General features: G+C 42.9%; 1 protein-coding gene across 1 annotated transcript in view; it reads left to right on the plus strand.

Moving 5' to 3' along the window:
• FBLN5 (fibulin 5) overlaps nucleotides 1-11,740 on the plus strand; it is a gene marked incomplete at its 5' end in the record, with an annotated part of 48,800 nt that extends 37,060 nt beyond the window's left edge. Inside the window, 6 exons of the mRNA XM_082001061.1 lie at nucleotides 546-662; nucleotides 2,763-2,882; nucleotides 5,667-5,789; nucleotides 6,320-6,446; nucleotides 9,313-9,508; nucleotides 11,509-11,740. Coding sequence (XP_081857187.1) covers nucleotides 546-662; nucleotides 2,763-2,882; nucleotides 5,667-5,789; nucleotides 6,320-6,446; nucleotides 9,313-9,508; nucleotides 11,509-11,670 — 845 coding nt within the window. The 3' untranslated portion in view covers nucleotides 11,671-11,740. The remainder of the gene's footprint in view (nucleotides 1-545; nucleotides 663-2,762; nucleotides 2,883-5,666; nucleotides 5,790-6,319; nucleotides 6,447-9,312; nucleotides 9,509-11,508) is intronic.
• Between the last annotated feature and the right edge of the window lie 378 nt (nucleotides 11,741-12,118).

The following is a 12,118-nucleotide window of genomic DNA, read 5'->3' on the forward strand; positions in this document are numbered from 1 at the left end:
AAATTCATATAGAATGTGAATGTGACTATTCGAAAAAAAAGTCTTTTAAAGAATATCCACTCTAAAAATAGAAGTATGTAGTAACAAATGCTTATTGGTTTTCTAGTGAGTAGCTTTGGTATATGTGGAGGTAAAAAGGGTTTCTATCTTGATTCTGACAAAACTTTGCTACAACATTGGCTGTGCTTGAGCTGATGGGCTGTGCCAGCTAGCAGGTATGCTTTGAGGTATCTTCTTACAAGGGACTTACTCTGGGCTTCCTGATGATATCACATTAAGCTGAAGATTACAGCAATGACAATCAGTTCATAGGACATGCTGATAGATGTCAGCTTGGATAAAAACACATTACTACATTCTTCTGGGTAAAGGTGTATTTTAGCTATAACTCTGGGTCTGAACACCTGAAAGTTTGGCTGTTATAACCATAACCAGTATGCTGGGTTGTTTCTGTGTTATTGATACCGTTGACTCAGTGTGTTTGCTGCTTTGTACTTGCATGTTAAAATGCAGACCACGCTACTTTTCATCTTTCCCATCTATAGATATAGATGAATGTCGCTATGGCTACTGCCAGCAGCTGTGTGCCAATGTGCCCGGTTCCTACTCCTGTACGTGCAACCCAGGCTTTACCCTCAATGATGATGGAAGATCATGCCAAGGTACTGTGTGTGGTAAACCATGACTGAAATCTTTGATCCCAACCCAGGAACACCCTTAAAACTTGCTTAGTTTTTAGAATACAAGTAACCTTCCCAACACTGCTTTTGAAAATGTTCATAGGTTTGTCATCTTGAGATATTTCTGTAGTTTCACAGTACCTTGGAGGGGTACAGGTACAACATGACTGGCGTAGGAGGAGAAATATCATAGAATCATAGAATAGTTTGGGTTGGAAGGGACCTTCAAAGGTCATCTAGTCCAACCTCCCTTCAGTGAGCAGGGACATCTTCAACTACAGCAGGCTGCTCAGAGCCCCGTCCAACCTGACCTTGAATGTTTCCAGGGATGGGACATCTACAACCTCTCTGGGCAACCTGTGCCACTGTTTCACCACCCTCATCATGAAAAATTTTTTCCTTATATCTAGCTTAAATCTACCCTCTTTTAGTTTAAAACCATCACCTCTTGTCACAGAATCATTAAGGTTGAAAAAGACCTTTAATATCATCGAGTCCAACCATCAACCCAACACCACCATGCGCACTAAACATATCGCAACAGGCCCTGCTAAAAAATCTGTCCCCATCTGGCTGCAATAAGGTCTCGCCAGAGCCTTCTCTTCTCCAGGCTGAACAACCCCAACTATCTCAGCCTGTCCTCATAGGAAAGTTGTTCCATCCCTCTGATCATTTTGGTGGCCCTCCTCTGGACCCTCTCCAACAGGTCCATATCTTTCCTGTGCTGAGGGCTCCAGAGCTGGACACAGTACTGCAGGTGGGGTCTCACCAGAGTGGAACAGATGGGCAGAATCATCTCCCTTGACCTGCCGGCCACGCTTCTTTGGGTACAGCCCAGGATATGCAGGATGTGCTTGATACAGCAAGCACACATTGGCAGCTCACATCCAGATTTTCATCCACCAGTACCCCCAAGTCCTTCTCAGCAGGTCTGGTCTCAATCCCTTCATCCCCAACCTGTATTGATACCAGGGGTTGCCCCGACCCAGGTGCAGGACCCTGCCCTTGGCCTTGTTGAACCTCAGGAGGATCACATGGGCCCATTCCTCGAGCTTGTCCAGGTCCCTCTGGATGGCATCCCATCCCTCAGGTGTGTCAACCGCACCACTCAGCTTGATGTCATCTGGAAACTTGATGAGTGTGCACTCAATCCCATTGTCTGTCATTGATAAAGATACTAAACAGTACTGGTCCCAATACAGACCTCTGAGAGACACCACTGGTCACCAATCTCCAGCTGGACACTGAGCTGTTGACTACTACCCTCTGGGTGTGACCACCCAACCAATTCCTCATCCTCCGAACAGTCCATCCACACATGGTGGACAGAGGGCCGAGATGCACAGAGGCCCAAGATCCCTGAAATAGAGAGTTACTCAATTCACTGAAATTACCAAGAGTTTAGACACTGAATTTACTCTTCTGAGGCTGTGTGACCCACCTGAGACAGGAAAATTCTGTTAGATCAGTAAATTATATCTGAGTCTCCCCAGTTCCAGACTAGGGTCCTGAGCATTAGACCACCTTTTGCTGACATGTGCTACCTCAATCAAAGTCAACACACCCCCTTCATAAAGTCTCTCCCTAGTTAAGCACAGAGCATCTTCCTACATGTTCCAGGAAACAGTCCGTGCTAGAAGCTGCTAATGTCCTAAAAGAAAAAAAAAAATATTGGTTTTGTCTTAGCTGTAGGTTGCCATGAGGACTATTCCTCATTGCATTATCTTCCTCAGGAACATCGTGCTGCATTTTGTCTCAGGTCTGTTATGACAAAACCAGTTCAATGGTTTTAAAATTGCAGGATAAAGGCAGAAGCATTTGTAATAAATATTTCATCCCCATCTTCGATGTTATTTTTTTGATTGAAGACATTCCCAAAATGCTTCATTTCCACGCATGTCATCTTTCCAACATGCTATTTCCAGGCATCAGCCTGAATCCCAGTAATACTGGGATTGATACTGACTTGTTTATATTTTTTCAGAACAAATCATTCTGATTGTACAGCTAATCTATTTGAAATGAATTGAAAATAGAGTTTGGGGAGAAGTCACTGATGCATTAGGCATTGATTTCCCGTAGATATGAATGAATGTACAAGCGAAAACCCTTGCACTCAGACCTGCGTCAATACCTACGGCTCTTTTCTCTGCCGCTGTGAACCTGGCTACGAATTGGAAGCTGATGGAGTTAACTGCAGTGGTAACTGTCTTTAGTTATTTATTGTTTTGGTTGCTTTAATTCTGTTAAGTTTTCTTTTCCCAATGTATTGTTTTGTCCGTGCTTTTTAAAAAGTTTTTTGTCTTGGTCCATGGTTAGCAGCAGGATAGCTGCCACTCGTATGATCTTCCTTCCAGTTAGAGCACACAGCAAGTACCCAGAAAAGCACAATGGAGAGCTGCAAATGGTTTTAAAGAAATAAGCTAAATATTAAAAAGGAAAACATAAGAAAATGCTTTGAAACGCTGAACAGGAAGCTTTATTAGAGCAAGTAAAGTAGGGATAGTCCTAGAACATTCTTCTATGATTAAAGAAATACTTTATATAAAGCACTTTTCCATTTGTCTGTTGAACGCCTGTATTCCTCTTGCTCTTATGAACGCACACTTCTGCCTGAAGCCTCCCCCAGTTTCCCCTATACGGCTCTGGCCACACTTCAGAAAAAATACATGGTTTCTTAGTAGAGCTATTGCTAATCTGTTCAGCACATACATAGCAGAAGAAACTGTGCTTATGTCACTCTACTTTTTCCTCTCTTGTTTTTGTTTTTATTTTATTGCTTTATTTTAATTGAAGGCAAAACTTATTTCTGTGCTTAATGTTCCCACAGCCTGATAAAATTAGAGAATCTAGCCAATATTTCTTGGAAGGAAAAATGCACTGGAAAATACTTGTTTTTTAATTTACAGTAAACAGATGTAACATGCTGTTTCTGAGAGAGAAGACATGTGATATGCAGTATGTGTATAGATTAGTGTTTCCAAAGTTGTTCTTCCCTGCAAACCTCCTTATTATAAGGGAAAGAACAAAGACTTAAATCTCTAAAGGGTCTTAGGCATTTAGCTGCAACACCTAAGTTTTCTGCTTTCGAATGGAGTCTCTGCTTCTAAATTAGACTCCTGCACCTTTTCATGTGCTCCTGAAACAAGAAAGGGACTGAAGTAGTGAAGTTCAATGCAATGCCACCTAAACATTGCCAGTACAAAATGGTGACAGAAGAGGTGGTGCTTGAGCCAGCAAAAGGGACTTTCCACCACCCAGATTTAGAGCAGAAAACCTTTTCTTGACAATTCAATGCAAGAAAATGCTTGTCAAAGCAGGTCAAATTTCTCTGGATGAGATGCTTTCACTTTACAAGCAATCACTAGACATTGCTGAGGCTCTCAAAGGGAATGCCTGGTTAGGAGGACACTCCTGTGAGACACCCAGGATTCAGAGGTACTTAACAGCCACTGGATTAACCCATGGCCTAGAAGCCAGCTTACCTTGAGGATGGGGAGCATCCTTGCCCCAATTCAAGGAGAGAGACAGAGATTTCAACCTGGCTTTCCCAGCATCAGCATTATTTTCTAATCACAGAGGTCTTGTATGTGCATTAAATGTGCTCTGAGATACATACCATCTTGTCTTCTGCAGGTAGTCAGCAGGATGCCAGAAGTGTTTAGAAACAGCAAAGGTGTGTCTGTCCTGTGTGGGCTCAGCAGCAGAAATGTAGGACACTCGGGGCTTTAAGTCCCCCCGGTGCTTGACAGCAGCTGAGCACAGATTATATGAATCCAATGTGCTGGAGGTCTGGGCTCGGACAGCTTGAGGGGATGGGTGATATCTTGGTTGCTTTATGGAGTCAGCTCTCAGTCCATGTTTTGTCAGAAGGGTGTTTTTTCAGTGACCTTACCGGGGCAAGTTGCACAATAACAGGACTCTGTAGGTGTAGAGGTCCTTTCATCTCCCTTTTGATAATGTAGTTGCAGCCATAAAGCCACTTTAACATATTTGGACTTCAAATACTTTCCAATCCATCTGCACAAAACACCGAAAGTGGATAAATGGACTGAGCCCAATTTAGAAGAAAGGGAAATTCAGTCTGAAGAGTAAAAGTGATTTGCCCAGGAGAGTCAACATGTCAGAGCTGGGAATAAGAACTTGGGAGTTCCTGGCTGGGGCTCTGGCCTTTGTTTCTCTCTTCCCCTGAACAGGGAAATAAGGAAATGATTAACTGCAGCCTCCCTCAGTCTAGCGCCTTTGCATGTGTTTTCCCCTCAGTCAGCCATGCCTCCATGTGCAGCTCTGAAGTTTGTCTTTCTCGCTTGAGCACAGTTCCGCAGAACACAATGAGCGGTCAATTCATGAGTGCAAGGGGAAAAGAGCACAATTTCTGCTTTCAATCAGGGATTTGACAGACTGTTTAGCTTCTTGGGTATCTGGGAGATGGCTGGGCCTTCCAGTAGGTCTGACCCAAGCTGGGATGAGCCCTGTAGTCTTGCTGGAATGCCTTGGAAGTAACTGGCTAGAGGCTAATAAACTTAAAACAGCCAGGGCTGGCTGCAGGAGTTCTGCTGGGACCCATGTGGCCCTGGGAAAGGGAAGTTTGCTCTCCAGAAAAAAAAAAAGAAAAAAGAAAAGAAAACCACTGCCAAGTCTCTCCTTTCAAATTACAGTTGTAGCTTTGTTGTTGGAGTAGCTCTATCTCTGACGTAAAACAGAACTGAAAACATGGCCAACTAGTGACAGGTATTCAAAAAGAAAAAAATATAAATAAAAGACATGCATTGTCTTCAGCAGCAGCTTTAGTTTCCCTAGGAGAGAAATGTTTAACCAAGAACTTGTTGTTTAGCATTTTGCCATGTTGCTGCAGAGCCCTAGGGAACTGGAGGGTGCCAATCTCCAGCTGGGGTGATGGGCACGTAGTCTGGATGGCCACCTGCCTGTGGGACTGCTCTTTTGACTGTAAAGCCAAAGACACTAAACTTTGTTTTACCACTGCAGACATGGACGAATGCAGCTTCTCAGAGTTCCTCTGCCAGCACGAATGTGTGAACAGCCCTGGTTCTTACTACTGTATCTGTCCTTCGGGCTATAACTTGCTTGACGATAGCAGAAGCTGCCAAGGTAAGAACATTCCTGTGCTGATTAAACCCGAGGGGACCAGAAAATAGGTCCTGTGTCTGGAAAGAGGTTTTCAAGAATTGAGATGCTTGGTCTTGGCATTACACAATGAAATACTCCTAGGGGCCAATTATGTAATTCTGGTAAGAACGTCATCCCATGAATGGTCCCACTGAGGTCAATTGGTGTGTTGGTGTAAGACTTTACTGGCTAGGAAACAGCTACACAGGAAAGCCCTCAGATGCTCTCCTCTCTGCTGCTCGTCTCTTTAGTTTTCCCATTCTCTAAGGTCAGAGAGCTTGAGCGGCCAACTTCATTTCTATTTTTGCAGCACTTAGCATATGGGAGCGCTCCAATAACCAGAAATGAATGGAGTAAAAAACTGATCTTAAAGGAAGGGCCGGTTATCAAAAGGCCACTTCTTATGGTACAAGAGTGTTACGAATTTTGGGAAAGATGGAAACCGGTTTGTAAAAGTGCTGTCTCTTATACGTTTCCCTGCTTTAGCCCTTCTCTTGTTTCTTGTGTTTTAGATATCAATGAATGTGAGAACAGAAACTTCACCTGCACTCCGCAGCAAACGTGTTTCAATATCCCAGGAGAATATAAATGTTTAGACCCAGTAAGATGTGAGGATCCTTATATCCAGATTAATGAGAAGTGAGTAACACACCCACAGCCACAAAAGCAAATTCTATCTGTGTGAAGTGTATCTAGAGTGAACCAAATAAGCTGCATTTTTACAACACAGACATGAAGTGTGTCTAGAGAGCTATACATACATGCTGTTGCTGCATTTACCATTGGGAAGCTTTATAAAAATAATAAATTGCAATTCCTTACCAGGTCACCAGGTGGGATATGATATTGATACTCAGATGTGTGGAAAGTTAGACTGGAAAAACACTCACCAGTGAGTAGAGAAAACAGCAAGGTTTGTAATGTAATAAGAGACATTTACTTACATTACTAACTGACTTCATATATGCTCACATGCAGCCTGTTTATTAGTATGAGTATTTCCTGTAAATATTAGCTAGCATATGTCTGGGAAGTACTTTAAAACATTAGATGATAGTTCTAGCAGGATACAATAATATAATTTCCTACTGCTTAAAGGTTAAAAGTGCTGAGAAGTCCACAGACTGATTTGCTTTGTCCAGATATTGGCTATGTCTGGATGGGGCTGTTAGCACTGTTACTGTCTAAATTTAGAATTATTTGAGCAAGTAAAAAAATAAATCCCACCTTTCTAAAAATTGCCTGTTTCTTTTACATTTTTGTAGGTATTTGCCTGGGCCTCCAGACAGATCTCTATATATTGCAGCCCATAGTATTTCATCCATAGTGTTTGCACTAAACCAAATTAGTTGGGATTGGTTGGTAGCCTAATGTATTTTATAGAAAGGCAAGTGATGAAGAATCAGCTTCTTTCCACTATATTTTATTCACGTCTTTAAATTGCTTTCTGAGCTAGGGCAGCTGAGGAGTGGACATGTTCTGTTCTTCCAGTTCTGGATTTACCTAACTTCAGAGGTGGTTAGACTCTTAAACCAGAATTTGAAATATCTGAAGCCTCTGTATCTAAATTCCCCAAAGCCCAGCTATAGAGTCCTCGCAGATCAGCTTGCACCAGAACTCTTGATCACTGAGCTTTGTGCTTGGTGGCTTTGGCTTGTGTCTAGATGTGACTGCATTTAATTTGTGGCATATGCCTGGAAGTGGTCAGTATAAAAGCCAAGTGAATTCCTTGCATCTGTGTTTTCTGTGGAAGGAATTGGGTGTTTGCAATGCTAGGAGCCTTTTTATGGGGGACATGTCAGATGAACTGTCTTAAATCGGTGTCAGTAGTGAAGGTTATAGAAAAAATAGGCAAAAAGACCCAACTCTTTTCCAGTAAATTCCCCAACATGGCTTTTGTAAAGGGACATCCTGCCTCACAACTTTATTAAAGTTCTCTGAAAAAGTCAGCAGCATGTGCCTAGGGTGCATGGGCTGATGCAGTCTGTTTGGCTTTCCAAAGGCTTCTGAAAAGAACCTCACATAAAGTTGTTATGGAAACTAAGCAGCCATAAGTAAGAGAGATGTCTATGGCACTGAAGAATAAGAGGTTGAAAGATAAAAGATAAATATAGTATTAAATTGTCAACTTTCACAGTGAAGTTCTGCAGAGGTCTGAGCTGGACCTACTTTGTCCAACATATTTGTAAGCAACCTGGGAAAAAGTATAAACCATAAGATGGGTAAAGTCTGCAAGAGTATCTGAGGACAGTAGAGAAAAGGGTGGGCAGAAAAGAATTGCAGAAGGAGCCTCAATGACTGTGCAATAAAAATGGCAGATGAAATTCAATGTAGATGAATTTAAAGTAAAAAAACAATCCCAAATTCACAAATTAAATAAAGAGCACTGTTCTGATCATAATACATCCAAACTGAGATTTGAGGGTTATAGATAGTTCCATGATCAGCAGTACTCACTAGAGGTCAGAAAAGCAATCTGAATCTGAGGTGTTAATAGGTAGGGAATATGCTTAGAGAATGTGCCATTGTCTACCCGTATCTTCAAGCCTGTGCAGTTCCTTCCCCTCCTCTCAAAAAAAATATAACTGAATAAAGGTTCATAAAGAGTAATCAGGATGATCAAAAGTATGGAACAACTTCCTTGTGAGAAACAACTACGATAGGACTCTTCAGCCATGAACAGGGTCAAACATGAAATCCTGGGCTGTGTGAGGAGGATGAGCAGGGATTGACTGGCCACTCTTCTATCAATAGGGTCGCTGGGAGCATCAGATTAAGTCAGCAAGGGGCAGTGCAGAGAGAGGTGAAGGGAGCTGTGGGGCTCCTGGCCGCAGGGGGCTGTGGCTACCAAACATTCATGTGGGTCTAAGGCAAAGCTGGACAAGCTGATGGATAAGAAATGCATTAAGGGCTGATGAACACACAGAAGACATCTTTGTTTCAAGAATTTCCTAAGTCACAAACAAATGGAGGCTGTTGGTGGAAGTGTCGTACCCTTGGCTTGCTCTTCTGCTCTTCCCTAGGGCTCTGCATTTGACGTTAGAGCTTTGGTTTGATCCAGGAGGTCTCACTGTAGTACATAAATAATTGTTAAACAAAGAATACAACATTTATATAGCACTATCAGTGAACTGATCCAATAATTAACATTATTTTGGAGACAGTTCAGTTTTAATTACTATCAGAACAAACATATACAAGGTATTCTACACCTGCAGAGCTGCTTTAAAGAAACTACAGATTTTTCGAGTGATCTAAGGAGACAAAGGATGCTAAGATAATTTGGCCTAGAAGACAAGAAAAAGAAGGCAGGGAATATAGGTAGCCCAGAATAGCAACAGGGAGAATACTAAAAGTGAGAAAATTCATTACAAGTTTCATTGATTCTTTTCGCTGGTCGACGACATTATTTGTTTATTTAGTTATGCATCTGTATTTGCATATAAAGAATGAGATATTACAGCAATTTGTAACCCCTGCTGACAATCCTATCTCTGACAATTAGCCGCTGCATGTGTCCAGCTGAAAACGCCGGTTGCAGAGATCAGCCTTTCACCATCTTGTACAGAGTGATGGATATGGTGTCCGGGCGGTCTGTGCCTTCTGACATTTTTCAGATGCAAGCAACAACTCGCTACCCTGGAGCCTATTACATCTTCCAAATCAAATCAGGGAACGAGGGCAGGGAATTCTACATGCGGGTAAGTCTGGCGATCACTGAGACATGGAGAATCTTCTCGTTAGCTGAACACCCTTCAGATAGCAGAACTCAGTTTCTAATGACTATCATTTCAACCATCGGTATGAGGCATTTTTACATGCAGACATGCAGAGCGGTGTGCTGATCTGCAGGGGCTGCTGGCTCTTTCAGGAAGATAACCTACCCAAAGCAAACACGCTTGTTTTATGAGACATTAGGTTTGGGAAAGTCCAGGGCTGTACCCATGTCTAAGAATAGCTCAGGTTTCCCATGCTCGAGAGAAACTATTGTGCCAAACCTTTTTTTATTTGATAGACAATCAGTAATTGTCACTGAAAGAGTCAACATTTTGCATTTATTAAACTCTTCATCGGAAATTGAAAAACTTGAAAAGTAAAAAAGTATGCCAAAAAAAACCCCTTTTTCCCAACAATTGGCTTTCTGGGTTCTTTGCGTTCATTCGTTATGTATTTTTTTCACTGAGAACACGCATTGTATGTAGACACTGTTAGAGAAAACGTAACTACTTTTTTTTTTAAATCTGAATTTTCCTCAGAAGACATCTGTGTTCCCCAGTCATCTCTACTGTGCCTCTGACACGCAGGGGTGCTTGGAAGGGTCTGCATAGAATGAGGCACAGCCACCAGGGATGGTGGCATTCAGAAGGGTGATTTTTAAACCTAGGCAAAACCTGGCTTTGATCTTCAGCGATGTTCAGTGGCTATTGGTGGTTCCCATACCTCACAGAAACTGGTACATGGTTCTAATGAGAGCTTGTAAAAAAAGGAGTGTTTCAAAATCCTGAAACGACAAGTGGTCCAGGAACAATCATTTACATCTCACAAGAGCTTCCCTGTTGCAAAGTCATTACTGATCCCACCGAGCTTTTCCCTTCACCTGGGTCGATCCACCAGACGCTAAGGCTCCAGCGACCAGCATCGCTGCTCGGGTCTGCTAGTTTTCTTTTCTGTATTTATCACCCCCCCATTCATCTGTCACCCAAACACTCCGCTGGCACAGGCTGCCCTTTCCTCTCCGCGGGCAGCAGCATGTCCCCGTGTCAGGCTGGCAGGCAGAGCCGGCGGGCCGTACCCATGCGTTGCTTTGGGAAGAGCGAGGGCGGCAGGCAGGAAGGGAAGGGGTGCTGGGGAGCAGCAGGGTCTGGGGACCAGCAGGGTCTGGGGACGCTGCTCCCGGGGGCTGAGGCATGGCGCGGCGCGGGCAGCCCACCCGGCCCCTCCTCACAGCTTTGTCAGGTTTCTCTGATCAGAGGAAACACAAACGCTCGCTTTCGTGGTGAAACAGGTCCTGCTTCATGTACACAGGCTTCCGCTGGAAAACATATTGCACTTGGTTTTAACGACAGCAGCTCTGATTTTTAAATGCTCATAATCCACTGTTCTGGCCAGGTATTTCAAAGGTCTGCTTCCACTTACTAAAAGACAAATTTTCTGAAGTGCCTTCACATACTTAAAGCTCTCTTCAGAGGGTAAGGTTTTGTGACGTTAACACAGGCAATTATACAACAAACCCTGATCCTGTTCACATAGGAACATCTGTTCTCCAAGCTCTGTCAACATAACCCCTTCTTGGTGTTTGCTGCTTCAAAGTAACAGTGTTCTTTACACCAAAAAAAATTATATCTCACCAAAAAAAAAAAAAAGGGTGTCACTACTTGTTTATACCCTAAATCCATGTTTTCATCTTTTTCCATTTGGACAATAGTAAATGTCTACGTTCAATAGCTCCTTTTATGTGCAGGGCTCCCAAAGGCTTTACAAACTGTAGAAGGTGATAGTTCATACAAAACACTAAAATGGAGCCAAATGCTGAGATGAAGCTTGCTCTCCCATGAATTGCAGTAGCTTCTAACAATGCAGCAGAAAACAGGGTTATTTTCGCTGCTCAAAGACCACGGCCATAATGCGGTCTCACCTGAGATGATAGTTTTCAAGAGCCTTTTTTCAAAATCTCACCTGCTTTCTCTTGTTTTCTGCACAGCAAACGGGACCGATCAGCGCTACTCTGGTGATGACCCGTCCCGTGAAGGGACCTCGTACTATTCAGTTGGACTTGGAAATGATCACTGTTAACACTGTCATCAACTTCAGAGGAAGCTCTGTCATCCGGCTGAGGATATACGTATCACAGTACTCCTTCTAAACCTTGAGTTTGTGCCCTGGAAACATTAAAACAAAAGAGACGGTTCCTCCTCTGCAGAACTCTCTCCTCAGAAGCCAGTACGTATAGCAGCTCTAAACCAAACCAGTATTTCCACAGACCCGGTGACCTATGCCTGTCTGAGGAGGAGAGGCCTCTTCATGCACAGTCCCTACCAGGATGCAGACATCTGAAGATGTATCGTCAGCAGATCCCATATGATTCTCTATGTGGTCATATATTTTAAGGACTTTTCTTTCCACTGTAAACACTTCTAGGGTATGAGTCTATGTTTGAAAGACTGTGAACCTTTGTAGCTCCAAGGCTGCTTAGCAAAAAGCACCAAAGAAACTGAGGAAAAAGCTGGCTTTTGCAATCTTGCCTTTTTTTTTCATTATACATGGAAAGCAGATAAACAAGCAGAAACAGAACGAAAAGCCACCTGTTGAAA

The sequence above is a fragment of the Phaethon aethereus genome (genome assembly GCF_964289735.1).
Source record: "Phaethon aethereus genome assembly, chromosome: 5".
In the NCBI taxonomy this organism is placed as follows: Eukaryota; Metazoa; Chordata; class Aves; order Phaethontiformes; family Phaethontidae; genus Phaethon; species Phaethon aethereus.